Source organism: Chrysochloris asiatica, unplaced genomic scaffold (genome assembly GCF_000296735.1).
Source record: "Chrysochloris asiatica unplaced genomic scaffold, ChrAsi1.0 scaffold00034, whole genome shotgun sequence".
Taxonomy (NCBI): domain Eukaryota; kingdom Metazoa; phylum Chordata; class Mammalia; order Afrosoricida; family Chrysochloridae; genus Chrysochloris; species Chrysochloris asiatica.
The window spans coordinates 430,220-445,360 of record NW_006408552.1 but is presented as its reverse complement, the minus strand read 5'-3'; the positions used below and the strand labels follow the sequence as shown (position 1 = coordinate 445,360).

Below are 15,141 nucleotides of genomic sequence, written 5' to 3'. Positions count from 1 at the left end.
AAGGTAGAGGGTCAGAGAAAAAGAGGAAGACCCCCAATGAGATGGATTGGCCAAGTAAGCATCAATAGGCTCAAGTGTGGCAACAATTGTGAGGTTGGCCCAGGATTGGGCAGTGCTTCGTTCTGTTGTGCATACAACAATGGCTAGTGATCGTGAATATTTCTTCATATGTTTGTTGAATCTCCTCTTTGGTGAATTATCTGTTCATGTCCTGTGACCATTTTTAAATTGGGTTGTCTTTTTCTTGTAAAGGTGTTGTGGTTTCCTATATATTTTAGAAATTAGTCCCTTGTCTGATGCATTGTTGCAAAAGATTTTTCCCATTCTGTGGGCTCCCTTTTTACTCTTTTGGTGAAGTCTTTTGATACACACGTTTTTAATTTTTAGTATGTCCCAATCATGTGTTTTGTCTACTTTTGTGTAATTTTCACAATGTTTGGTAGTGTGTGCCCTGTATTGTTGTTGTTGTTAGGTGCCATCGAGTGGGTACCGACTCATAGCAACCCTCTGCACAACAGAATGAAACACTGCCCGATCCTGGGCCAACCTCACAATTGTTGCCACGCTTGAGCCCACTGATGCTGCCACTTTCCCAATCCATCTCGCTGGTGGTCTTCCTCTTTTTCTCTGACCCTCTACCTTATCAATCATGATATCCTTCTCCAGTGACTGGTCCCTCCTGACAATATTTCTGAAGCTGAGTGACAAAGTTTGCCCGCGGTTTTAGAGCCCTCAAATTTGTCCCTATTTTTTCATTGATGGCCTTTTAAATTCTGGGATTCACATTTAGGTCTTTAATCCATGCTGAGATAAGTTTTTGTATATGGTGTGAGGTAAAGGTCTTGTTTCAATCTTTTGTATATTGTTTTCCAGTTCTGCCAGGCCCATCTGTTGAAGAGACTATCACCTCTCCATGTGATATACTTAGGCCCTCTGTCGAAAATCAGTTGGCTGTATGTAGATGGATTAATTTCTGGATTCTCAATTCTGTTCCATGGATCTATGTATCTTTCATTGTACCAGTACCAAGCTGTTTTGACCACTGTAGCCATGTAGTAAATTTTGAAGTCAGGGAGTGAGAGGCTTCCCACCTTGTTCTTCTTCTTAAGCAGTGCTTTGCTTTTCCTGGGTCTCTTTCCTTTCTGTATAAAGTTTGTAATTGTTTTTTCCATCTCAAGAATGTCCTTGGAATCTGGATTGGCATTGTATTATACGTGTAGATTGCTTTGGGCATCTAGGAGTCCTTTGTTGTTGTTATTAAGTGCCGTTGAGTCGGTTAGTGGTATGTAAATTTGCCCTCACTTTGAAATACTGAACCTACTCACAGTAAATTCATCACAAGCACCTTTACTGGATGCACATGTAGGGTAAGCACTGGACTACAAGGTCGGTTTGAACCATTAGGTCAGTGATTCAAACTCACCAGCTGCTCCTCTGATACTCTATAGTTATTATGAGTCAAAACAACAACAAAAAATCCAAACAGAGCAACCCTATATAAGGTTTTTTTTTTTTTCTTTAAATGTTTTATTGTGAATTATGTGATAGTTTACATGGCCTATATAAGGGTGTTAAGGCTGTAAATCTTTATGAGAGCAGACAGCCTCTTCTTTCTTCCTAGGAGCCACTGGTGGGTTTTGAATTGCTGACCTTGCACTTACTGCACAGCATCTACTACGGTAAGCCTACATAGAACTGCAGGCACTTGTTATGGCATACCTACATACTCTTAGGAAGACTCCTCAGTTATACCCCAGGGACTGCTTGTATTGTCAACAAATACACCAGAGATTTCTCTGTGCTTGATAAAATACTATGCTTCCTGTGTGTGGTTATTCTGGTTATCTTTGGTTATAAGCCCTAATAATTGGGAAAATTATTTTTTAACAAATGCAGTTTGATAAAAGAGCAACAAAGACAGAGACATCAGTTCAGTGATTCTTAACTAAAGATGATCTTGTCCTCCCAAGGCATATTTGGCAGTGTTTGAAGTCAGTTTTGGTTGTCACATCTAATGTGTCAGGGTCAGGGATGCTGCTGAATACTGTACAATGCCAACAGTGCTGTTGTTCAGAAGTCCAGGATTACATGAATACAGGCAGTCCTAGGTTATGAATGTCCAATTCACAGACAAGTCCTAGGTGGTGGTGCTAATAAATGATGTGGAGTTAGTTCCAACTCATTGTGACCCTTTACAGGGTTTCTGTAGCTGGTGGACTTGAACCATCAACCTTATGGTTAGCAGTCCAGTGCTTATCCTACAGCACCACACCAAGACTCCACAGACAACTCCTAATGGTTGTTTAATGCAGGGATTCAAACTGGTTCTGTCATGGAACAGACCTGAATTTTTACAATTTGGGTAATTCCACATGGTAACCAGAACAGGAAAAACTGTGGGTGCAAGTCCTGGGGTGTGATACTTGGAAAAGGCGTAGTAAGCCCTTTCAGGAGCGTGATGCATGAGAGTGGATTATTAGTAGAAGGACTGTGGAAAGCCACACACATTCAAAGTTGGTTGCTCTCTTGGAGCAGGGTACCCCCATCTTTGAGCAGGACAGTGCTATTCTGAAGCCCTGCTTTAATGATATGTAAATTTACCCTCACTTTGAAACAACTGAATCAACCTCTACTCGCAGCAAACTCATCACAATCACCTTCATTTGCTGCATGTGTAGCTTTTAAATCACTGAAAAGGCTTTGAGCGTTTCTTGTACCATAGTAAGGCTAAATAAGAACCACATACATTCTTAAACACACTGTGATGATCACATTCATAACCCAGGGACTGCCTATAAAGGATATCAAGGAAGCAGGATTAGAAAAACAAAGCCAAAATTCCTGAAGACAACTGACTCCATCTCTTTAAAAAAAATCAATGTACTGGCAAGAAATGGGAGTGAGATGGGGAAGCAGAGGTGCTACATAAGATTTTAAGTGATTTAAGAATCACAACAACCAGATGCAATCCACGGTTCTTAATTAGATCCTAGTTTAAACAGATGTAAAATATATTTTGGGGACAAACTGGAAAATTTAAATAAAAACTTCCATTATGTACTTTAAAGTGGCAAAAAAAAACCCCAATATGGTAAAATATTAATTGCTAAATCTAGATGATATATATTATTGTGTTCATTATACCTACTTTTCTCAATGTTTTAAAACTTTCAAATCTCAAGAAAAAGGAAGAAAAGAAGGGAAGGAGAGGACAAAGATAGCAGGAACCATCAACAGCATAATCTGTTGTTGCTGCTGTTAAATGAATTGTTAAACGTCAAGTCGGTTCTGACTCATAGTGACCCTGTATAGGGTTTCTGAGGAGCAGGTGACGGATTTGAACTGCCAACCGCATGGTTAGCAGTAAAATACTTATCCTACATCATATGAGGACTATTGTTGTTGTGAAGTGTCAAGTTGGTTTCGACTCATAGTGACCCTACATAGATTTCCAAGGAGTGGCTGGTGGGTTTGAACTGCCGAATTTGTGGTTCAAACTTATCTTGCAGTTCAGTGCCTTATCCTACAGTGCCATACCATGACTCCCACCAGGACTACAGAGGTCTGGAAAATGGAGATTAGGGCATGGCTTGTAAGGAGTGAGAAGTCACTGATCGGAGATAATAGTTTCAGATGAAAAATGGAGCTAGGAGTTAGGTGACAAGAAACAATTCAGTAGACTTGGGCAACAAGGAATTAAGAGAATATTACCCTGAAAGAAGACAGAAATAAAGCAGCCTACAGAGGAGCATAGGTAAGATTCAAGCATCATGTATATATACTTCCCATTGTAAATGGGAAGAAGAAAACAGCGGAGAGAAAAAGATGAAAAAGGCGAGTACCAGTTCATGGGGCAAGAGCCTAAAGAACTTCCTATCCCCCCCAAAACAGATTCACAGTAGTTTACTGTTAAGATCCAAGATGGAAGCATGATATTTATGTACAAGGTTTTAAGATCATCTGTCAGTGAAGAATGGCAAGAGACAAAAATAGAAAGTTTCCTTCTCTGAAAATCGGGCATGGAAGACAACTTTTTCAAGGGCCTGGGAAATAGCCAACTGGCATAGTTAGACAAGACAAGGTGGGTCCAGTTAATCTCGGGGTAGAGGAATGTCAGATACTGAAGTTATATATAAAAAAGTGTCAGAACTTACAAAAATGGGAAGAATGTACCATGCTCCTGGGTAGGAAGACATAACATAGTGAAAATGTAAATACTGCCCAAAGCAATCTACACATATAATACAATACCAATCCAGATTCCAACAACATTCTTCAAAGAGATGGAAAACACAATGACAAACTTTATATGGAAAGGAAAGAGACCCAGGATAAGCAAAACTGCTTAAGAAGAAGAATAAGGTTGGAGGCCTCTCACTCCCCAACTTCAAATTTTACTACATGGCTACAGTGGTCAAAACAGCTTGGTACTGGTACAATGAAAGATACATAAACCAATGGAACAGAATGGAGAATCCAGAAATTTACCCATCTACATACAGCCAACTGATTTTTGACAAAACACCTAAATGTATTGCATGGGGAGGTGACAGTCTCTTCAACAGATGGTGATGGCAGAACCGGAAAACGATATGCAAAAGACTGAAACAAGACCTTCACCTCACACCTTATACGAAAACCAACTCAACATGGATAAAGACCTAAATGTGAATCCCAGAATTATGAAGGCCACAATGAAAAAATAGGGACAAATGTGAGGGCGCTAATTCAGGGAATACCCAGACTACAAAACATTTTGAAAACTACACAAACGAAAATAGACAAATAGATGGGACATACTAAAAATTAAAAACTTATGTGCATCAAAAGACTTCACTAGAAGAGTAAAAAGGGAACCCACAGAATGGGAAAAACATCTTTTGCAAAGACACATCAGTAAAGGACTTCTTTCTAAAACATATAGGAAACTACAACATCTCTGCAAGAAAAAGACAAATAACCCAATTAAAAATGGGCACAGGACATGAACAAACAATTCACCAAGGAGGTGATCCAGGCAGCCAACAAACACACGAAGAACTGTTCATGATCACTAGCCATTAGAGAGATGCAGATCAAAACAACAGTGAGATATCGTCTCACACCAGCAATAACAGCAAAGATCAAAAAAGTAGAGGGCAATAAATGCTGGCAGGGATGTGGAGAGACTGGGACACTCCTGCATTGCTGGTGGGACTGCAAAATGGTCCAACCTTTCTGGAAAGCAATACGGCGCTTCCTCAGAAGGTTGGGAATAGAAATACCTTATGATCCAGCAATTCCTCTACTTGGTATTTACACACAAGAACTACGAGCTGTAACACGAGTGGATATATATGCACACCAATGTTCACAGTACTATTTACAATAGCAAAAAGATGGAGCCAGCCAAAGTGCCCATCAGCTGAAGAATGGATAAACAAGCTGTGGTACCTATATACAATAGAATATTATGCTACCTTGAAAAACAAGACGGAAGCTGCAAGCCACCGCATTACATGGATGAACTTTGAGGACATTATGTTGAGTGAAATGAGTCAGTCACAAAAGGAGAAATACTGCATAGGACCACTACTGTAAAAGACTAAGAAAAAGAACCCATACTAACAGAGAGTGGATTCTTTGCTGGTTGCTGGGATGTGGGGGTGGGGATAAGGGAGGGAGGGGAAAGTGGAGCATAGGGCAGGGAATAGACACAGGATAGTTTGGGTGCTGGGGAGGGGGGCAATATGCAAGAAGGGAGAGGGGAATGGAAGAACAAAGCAGATGGGAGAACAATTAGGCAGGTTTGCATGGACTAAGTGGGACAGAGGTAAATAATGATGCATGCACAGCCTTGGAACAACAGGGCTCTGGGATACAGAGACTGAGACATGGTTGGAATGGGGGAAAAGGGGGGAAAATAATGTTAAGATGGTTGGCTGTCTTTTGAATCTTGGTTTTCCTTGCATTATATTACAAAATAGACACTGGAGGGGGAGAGAAAGGAATAGACAGAAATATCACCATAGAAAGCTTGTAAGTCCGTCTTCATCCTATAACTGATTGGAATACCTAAAATGGGGCTACAACGTGCCCAGTGAAGGAGGCTTTCTATGGAGCCTCTGCATTACATAAGACCATAGGTGGAATCCTGAACAGCATCCAGAATCTTCAGAGGTGGGAAATTTTCACTAGAAAGGATGGGCAGACCAGCCTGGAGCGCCTAGAACAGAAGATACTTCTTGAAAGACAGACTGACAGGCAAAATACAAAACGATATAGGCAGACTGACTGATTACTACAAGAACAAGCAACTTGCTTGCCCAGGAGACATCAAGGCAAATGGTCGGGTCTCCTCAAAGCAAACCCCCTTCCAAGATACACGCTCTGAATGGTGACCACGTTCGTCAACAATAAGGGGAAGTGAGGGGAAAACAGCAATGACGCTGTGAGCTAAGCCCTACAACGTTCAATAGACTCCTGTGAACCTGGGTGGAGACCTGGTTGGCCAGCAATGTGGCAAGACCTGGGGACTCTTGGGCCCAGAGTCAGTGACATAGCCACAGAGGACTAGAATGGAGAGTGAAGCATCCAGTTGATAAGAAGAGAGGGCATATTCACAAGAACACCCACACTTGCAGATAATATCCACTTGACCTGGCTTGAGTGACTGGATGATCAAAGCTCAACTAGAAGAAGAAAGAAGAGGAAAAAAAACAGTAAACTGAAACTGATACAATTTGATGAACTAGACCTACACCTATGGATGCAGTAGCTCAAAAGAGGGTACAAATTTTTACAGCAAGGATCATTGCCACCCCCTCCATACACAGAGTAGACAGGGATGGGCAACTTGGACATTAGCTACCCAAAATGGGGGCAGGGGGCTACAAAGGCAAGAAGTGACTGGCTTACAAGCTTTCAAGAGGGAACCTAGATCCAGAGGACATGGAGGAAGGTAGAATTGCCACAGAGTAGTATCCAATCTGTCTAGGCAGGGCTGATGAAAGGAAATGCGGATAGGTTTCTTCAGATACAATAGTGAATAATTGTTATCAGGGCTGACTGTGAGGGTTGGAAATGTAAAAGTAAATGTTTTGTAGCAAGGAGGGGAGTGACTGACTTTGTAGTCTAGGAGCGGAGGTCCGGGAACCATCAAGGGAGAAGAGTGGAGGGCGGGACCGTACCCAGAGAAGCAGTGATGCCTGAGATGGAGGCAGAGATGATGACATGGAGAGATGGAGCAGCTGGGGAATTTAGACACAGACAAGGAGAGGGGCTGTGTGCTGATGACCGGGGGGGCAGGCTTTTAGTATATACCCTTTGGTTCGTTGATGACGCATGGAGGGGACTGTAACCATGGCAATGAAATGACATACGATAGGATGAATGTAAAACTAATGTTCTCCCATGTAAACTATCACATAGTTCACAATAAAACATTAAAAAAAAAAAAGTGTCAGGCACAGAAGACGTTTGAAAATTTAATGAATACCAAAGATTGTGATGGTACGTGGTCCAGTGGTGGTCTTTTGAGTGAAAATGCAAGTACCTATAATGTGCCAGGCTAGGCAATTTACTCATCTCACTTCATCTTTACAAAATGCTGAAAATTATCCCCTTTCAAAGACAAGAGAGGAGTCCTGGTGTGGTGCTACAGGATAAGTACTCAACCTCAAGGTCGGTTTGCACATAAGGTTGGCAGTTCAAACTCACCAGACACTCTTCAGAAACCCTAAACAGGGTCACTAATGAGTCGGAACAAACTCGACGGTACTTAACAACAACAAAGACAAGGAATGTAAAGCTTACAGAGGTTACATAGGGCCATGGAGTTAGCAGCTAACTGGAATAGAATTCAACCCTAGGAGTGAGTGACAGCGTGGACTTTATTCCTTAAAAATCCTGGCCTCCCTTCTCAGTAGTCAGCCTCTGGTACATCTGTGAGGACCTGCATATGATACACTTCACAAGAAAGTTAAAATTAACTTCTTGCTAACCTTGCTAGAAAGGACACTTACACATATCTGATCAGGAACGCCAAATTAAAAAACTGAGTGAAAGTGGAACTTTTAGATTCACTATAAAATCAGAAAGGTTTTTTATAGAACCCACAGTGGGCAAATGCGCTGGACTGCAAAGTTGGTTTGAATCTCAAGGTTGGCAGTTCAAGCTCACCAGCTGCTCCTCGGAAACCCTACACAGGGTCGCTATGGGTTGGAACCAACTCTAAGTCATTTAACAACAGAAAGAATGGTGCTGTGGATTAAAATACTGAACTGCAAGGTTGGTTTGAACCACAGTCAGCAGTTCAAGCTCACGGCTCCTTGGAAACCCTATACAGGGTTGCTATGAGTCAGATCCCACTCAACGGCACTTAACAATAACAACAACATTCTTCATTATCCTAAAGGTTGCTTGGGGGCCTGTGACTGCCCAAATGAAATACAGAGAAATGAGAAGGTGGTCTGCCATAGCAGGGGGTGGAAGCTGGGAGAGAGGACACTTTCTTCACCTCTTTGCGTTTCTCCAGCAGGCTCTCCAGCCGCTCTGGTGCTCTCTGTCCTGGCCCTTTGCTTCGTTCAGCCTCATACTGTCGCTGATTGTTGTCTTTGTGCAGACTCAGTTGCAGGGCAACTTTTACCAAGGAGGTCATCAGCGTCATGGCTTTGAGTCAAGGAAACAAGATGAGAATATCATTACTTAGGTCAAAAGAGGGAGATGTTGTTAAGTACCCTCAAGCTGGTTCCAGCTCAGCCATCTTGTTTAGTAGAATTTCAGAAGTGCAGCTGGTGGGTTTGAGCCATGAACCTTGCGGTTAGCAGTCCCATACTTATCCTACAGCACCATACCAGGACCCCACAAGAGGGAGGGTGGGTTCAAAAAGAAGGAAAAAGGGGCAGTGAAAATGAAAATCCAGAGCAGGGTGATCCTAACATTGTATGTCTGATTGTTCCCAGGTTAACTGTTTTCCTTTTATCTTTTCTTTTTTTCAACTCTTTTGGCCTTTTTTAATCCTCTGCACATTCCCAACTGTGAGCTATGAAAAAGATGTTAAGGCTAGGAAATTGTCATTATGATCCATCCCTTTTTAAAATTGCACTAGTGGAAACTTCAGTGAGGTTTTGCAAAAAAATAGTATGAACTTGAACAGCTAAAATGTAGGTAGGAAGAACTAGGACTGGAGAACAGAGGAAAGTCCTGCCAACCCTCAGAACAATGTCTCCCACTAAAAACCCTATGTCACCGAGCTAATTCCAACTCGCAGTAAACCTATACAGGGTTTCTAAGTCTGTACATCTTTATGGGATCAGACACTCTCATCTTTCTCCTATGGAGTGATTGGAGGGTTTAAATTATTGATCATGTGGTTCACAGCCCAATGTCTAACCCACAGTACCACCAGGGCCTCATCATAGGCCAATGATTACAGTAAAACTGAGCGCTTACCAGCCAGGGTGCTCGTATGACGGAAGGCACGGACTTGAGAGTCCGAGAGGCCAGTGAGCAGGGAGATGAGGTTGTCCATAGGGAAGCCGTCATAGAGCAGGCTGTACTGGCACTGGTAGACCAGTGTTCTCACAAACTCACAGAAGTTGCCCTGGAACTTCTTCCAGGAGGGACCTGGAGTTGTCAAGGGATAGTCCCCCGAGTCCTACAGAAGGGTTTATAAAGAGTAGGAAAGTTACTACCAGGTCCATGAAGCCACAGGGAATTTGTCAAAACTCAGCAGTAAAGTATGTCTCTGTTAAGCTTCATTTCCCACTAGTTTCCCTTACACAAAAGGCACATTTAGATAACACTCCTATGTCCCTTTATCCCCAAAAGATTGTAAACTTCTACAAAGGTACTCTATTTGAGAATGAGACAATGGGCCATATGCTTTGAAATGAGAGGGGCAAGATGATTGATCCTGGCTCTCTTTCTTCCTCCACCTCGTTAAACTGTTCTGTTAGGTGTCGGATGATCTCAGAGTTGGACATCTTCTTGAACATCTCAAGTGTAACAATGCCTGAGAAATGCAGGAGATGACATAATTACAAGGAGCATACAAGGTGCCATGACGATTTACACATACATCTAAAGGTGAGCTACTGAATATATTGAAAAGAACTTAGGTGGCAAATCAGAAGACCTGAGTCCTAGTCACAATTCTGCTACCATCCATAGTACACAGGCCACCTCTGTAAGATAACCGCTTTAGAAACTCCAAAGGGAATCATTCAGTGGAAACTATGATTTAAATAAGAAATAAACAAAAAGCAATAAGACTAGACCTGTAGCTTGTCTGCCTGAGACTATCTGCCTAAATAATTAGCCTCTGGTAACCTGGGGGCTCCACAGAAATGTGGGATAACGTGGTTGAGAAGTAAAAAATTCATTTAGAAAGTGGAAGACCGAAACTGTGTCAGATGGCTCATTTTCAAATTTGTGAGCACCACTGCACCATTATCTAGCATATTAGCACGATTAGTTCTTTTTCCTCATAGGGTCTTGCCTCTAAACCAACACTGCTGCCTACTAGATCAACTCCCTTATTTACCAATAAAAATGTAGTTCAAAGTAAATGCAACCTACTCCCTTTACTTAGATTTCATCCTACCCATCTAAACAGAGAAAGAGTATCATAACACAGGAGGAAAAGGTTGGGAATCAAGAAAGGGCTAGGGGTCTCTTTACCTTTACAGCCACAAGATCGAATGAAAAAGTTAATGAGCTCCAAGAATCCTGTATCCTGGTCTTGCTTGTAGCTATCCAGCCACTCATCCACCAAAGACTAGAGGAAAAAAAAGAAAAAAGAATTTCTAGTCAGTGGACTGACTAGAAATCTTATATGATCTTTCTAACTGAAGTATTTAAACTGATTAACATAATAAAAACATCTTTAAAATAAATTTAACTGGAATGAAAGGTAAAATTTCACATACACCAAAATTGAAGTGAGAGCAGAAACCCTGGGAGGTAAGCAAGCACTAAGGCTGACTTTTGCCTTAAGGGTTTATATCAAACCTTAGAGACCCTGACTTTCTGTCAAGATGACTACATGGGGTACATACAGAGCCTATGACAGAGTCTCTCTCCAAGAAGTAGATCAAATCTTCCCAAAAAGGGAAGGTCAAGAGAAAGTTCCTATAAAAATTAGAGGCTTGCAAAGAATTACAACCTCATCAAAGTGAGAGTGAGAAATAAAGCTACAGGGCAGAAAAGGACAGTAAAAAAATCTCACTTGTTATGAGCTTAGTATGGGGCACAGGGGAAAACAAGAACTTTCCCTTGAGAATTCATAACCATAAATCAGCCCTCAGGTGGGTTTTGCAGTCCAGATTCACCACTACCTATAAGATCAGAATAATCACAGACTGTAACGGAATGTGGTCCTTAGTACCCCTGGGCAACTGACCAAAGCAAATTCAGGTTCCTCTCTTAATACCCACCTTCAACCCAGATCCCAAATTTCCAACACAGAGTTTTAAAGAAAATGAGAGGCTCACAGTAAAACCCAGTTAAGACATTAAAAACAAAACAAAACACACTAAAAGAACTATCAGAAAAAGACAGTAAAATTGTATCTAAAAAGACTTTAGACAGTTAAATTTATCAGATATTGATATAATTTTTCAATATTATATTTAAGAAATAAGAGAAGCTTGAAAGTTGAGACAAAGAAGAATCAATTTTGGAAAAGGGCTAAACAATGTTTATAGAAATGAAAAAACACAATAAATAAAATTTAGAACTGTTGATGCTGAGTGCTGTCAAGTCGATTCCAATTTACAGCAACCCTTATAGGGTTTCCGAGAAGCAGCTGGGGGGTTTGAACCGCCACCTTGTGGTTCAAATCAACCTTGTGATCTAGTGCTTATACAGCACCACACCAGGAATCCAAATACACAGATTGTTGTTGTTAAGTGCTGTGGAGTCAGTTCCAACTCATAGTGACCCTGTGAGGTAAGCTTGAGCTGCTGATCTTGCAATTCAAACCAACGTTGCAGTTCATCACATTAACCCACAGTGCCAGGATTCCAAAAACAGTCTGTTGTTGTTAAGTGCTGTCCATTCAGTTCTGACTCACAGTAACCTTACATAGGGTCTCTGAGGAGCAGCTGGTGAACTTGAACAGCCGACACTGTGGTTCAAACAGACTTTGCAGTCCAGCGCATTAACCCACAGCACCACATCAGGAGTCCATATGCAGATTGTTTTTGTTGTTAAGTGCCGTCGAGTCGATTCTGACCCATAGCAATCCTGTATAGGGATTCCAAGGAGCAGCTGGTAAGCTTGAACCACCAACCCTGCAGTTCAAACGAGTTTGCAATCTGACGCATTAGCCCACAGCACCACACCAGGACTCCAAAAGCAGATTTGTTGTTAGGAGCCATCAAGTCAGTACTGACTCATAGTGACCCTATGCACAATAGAACAAAACACTGCCCGATCCTGGGCTAACCTCCAGCACTATATCTGACAGTGTTTCTTTACTATTTATAAGGTTTTCAGTGACTAAATATTCGGAAGCAGTTCGTCATTCTTTCTTGCTAGTCTGTCTTTGTCTGGAAGGTCATCTGAAACCTATCCACCATGGGTTACCCTGCTGGTATTTAAAATACCAGTGGCATAGCTTCCAGAATCACAGCAACTCACAAGCCACCACAGTAGGACAAACTGACAGACAAGTAGTGGAAAAGCAGATTAGATACTCAAAAAACAGGATGAGTAAACTGGAAGACAAAGTCAAAGAAGAACTGATGCATTTGAATTATAGTGTTGGCAAAGAATGTCAAATATATAATGGACTGCAAGAAGAAAAAACATATCTATTTTGGAAGTGAGGACGGGACGAAGAGACTTTGTCTCATGTACTTTAGATACATTAGCAGGAGGAACTAGTCCCTAAGGAAGACACCATGCTTGGTAGAATTTAAGGTCAACAAAAAAAGAGGAAGACGCTCAATGAGACAGAATGATACAGTGGCTGGAACAATGGTCTCAAACATAGCAACAGTTATGAGGATGGTGCAGAACCAGGCAGTGTTTCGGTCTGTTGTATTAGGGTTGCTATGAGTCCTATCAATTCAACAGCATTTAACAACTTAAGTTAAAATAGACTTAGGTTCTTGTAGAGCGTATAAATCCAAAAGAAAAGTAGGCAAAAAGAAAAACAAACAAAATGCAAGAGAAAGTTATTGTTGTTAGGTGCCATGGAGTTGGCACCATCTCATAGCAACCCTATACACAACAGAATGAAACACTGCCCCAACCTGGGCCAATCTCACAATCGTTGCTACATTTAAGCCCATTGATCTCATTGGGGGGTCTTCCTCTTTTTCTCCAACCCTCCACTTTACCAAACATGATATTCTTCTCCAGTGACTGGTTCTTCCTGACAATATGTACGAAGTATGAAAGACGAAGTCTGGCCATCCTGGTTTCCAAGGCACATTCTGGCTATACTTCTTCCAACACAGATCTATTTGTTCTTCTGGCAGTCCATGGTACTTTCAATACTCTCCTCTAACACCATAACTCAAATGCATCAAAATTCTTCCACGTCTTCCTTATTCATGATCCAACTTTCATATGCATATGAGGTGATTGAGAATCCCATGGCTTGGGTCAGGCACACCTTAGTCCTCAAAATGACATCTTTGCTCTTCAACACTTTATAGAGTAAGTTAAAGCACATAAAATGACAGGAATAATATCAAATACATTGTTGTTGTCAAGTGCTGCTGAGTCGGTTCTGACTCATAGCAACACTGTGTAGGGTTTCGAAGGCTGTTAAAATCTCTTCGGGAGCAGAAAGTCTCATCTTCCTCTTGGGCAGTGTCTGATGAACTTGAACTTCGGTCCTTGTTATTTGCAGTCCAGGACTTACCCTGCAGCACCACTGCACTCCCACAAAATATTGTTGTTGTTGTTGTTATGTGCCGTGGAGTCGGTTCTGACTCACAGCGACCCTGTACAGGGTTTCCGAGGCTGTAAATCTTTATGGGGAGCCTCATCTTTCTCCCGTGGAACAGCTGGTAGTTTCAAACTGCTGATCCTGAGGTTAGCAGCCTGATTCGTAACCACTACACTACCAGAACTCCTTCCCAAAATATTAGTAGTAACAATAAATGTAAATAGATTTATTCTCTAGTTAAAGGACAGACTGGCAGAAAAGATTTAAGAACATAATCCAGATATATAGCAAATGCAGGAGATAGTCCCCAGACAGACACAGAAGCATTGAAAGTAAAGGATGGAACAAGATATCAGGTGAAACCTAACAAAAAATAAAGTTAGCATGTTGTTGTTGCTAAGTAACACCAACCTATGGTTAAGAGTCTAGTACTTATCCCTAAAGCGCCATACCACAGTGGTTATATTAATATCAAATAAAACATTTTTTTTTTGTTTTGAAAGCTAAAGAAAAAAAGTGTCAGTACATAGCAACAACAACAAAAAAAACTGGGTAACAGATGAAATTTAAAAAATTCCTTAAATCAAATGAGAATGAAAACAAAACATACCCAAACATTTGAGATACAGGAAAAGTAGTTACCTGAGGACAATTTATAGCAATAAATGCACATATCCAAAAAGAAGGGAAAAAAAAAAAAATCAAAGTTAGCACCTTTACCCAGCATTTCCAATAAGTCGAGAAACAGCAGCAAAGTGAGCCTATGGTCACCAGAAGAAAAGAAGTAATAAAGATTAGAGATAAAGAAATCAAACAGAAAAACAGTAGAAAAAAAATCAACAAGACAAAAAGCTGGCTCTTTGAAAAGATCAATAAAATTGACAAAGTACTGACAAATCTAACAAAGAAAACTGAAAAATAACACAAAAGAACCAATGAGAATAAAAAGTATAATAACATACTACTATGAAGAATTGTTGAAGAGCAAAGATGTCAGCTTGAGGACTAAGGTGCGCCTGACCCAAGCCATGGTATTTTCAATAACCACATATGCATGCAAAAGCTGGACAGTGAATAAGGAAGATCGTAGAAGAATTGATGCTTTTGAGTTACGGTGTTCGAGGAGAATATTCAAAGTGCCATGGGCTGCCAAAAGAACCAATAGATCCATTTTGGAAGAAGTGCAGCCAGAGTGCTCCTTGGAGGCCAAGATGGCCAAACTTGGTCTCTCATACTTCAGACATATAGTCAGGAGG

General features: G+C 41.1%; 1 protein-coding gene across 1 annotated transcript in view; it reads right to left on the bottom strand.

Annotated features, from left to right (window-relative positions):
* Window positions 1-15,141, bottom strand: part of STAG3 (stromal antigen 3) — a 47,388-nt gene that overhangs the window by 26,190 nt on the left and 6,057 nt on the right. Inside the window, exons 4-7 of the mRNA XM_006859814.1 lie at window positions 10,663-10,759; window positions 9,918-9,994; window positions 9,433-9,637; window positions 8,498-8,649 (exon numbers count right to left, since the gene is read on the bottom strand). Of these exons, the coding sequence (XP_006859876.1) occupies window positions 8,498-8,649; window positions 9,433-9,637; window positions 9,918-9,994; window positions 10,663-10,759 (531 nt within the window). The remainder of the gene's footprint in view (window positions 1-8,497; window positions 8,650-9,432; window positions 9,638-9,917; window positions 9,995-10,662; window positions 10,760-15,141) is intronic.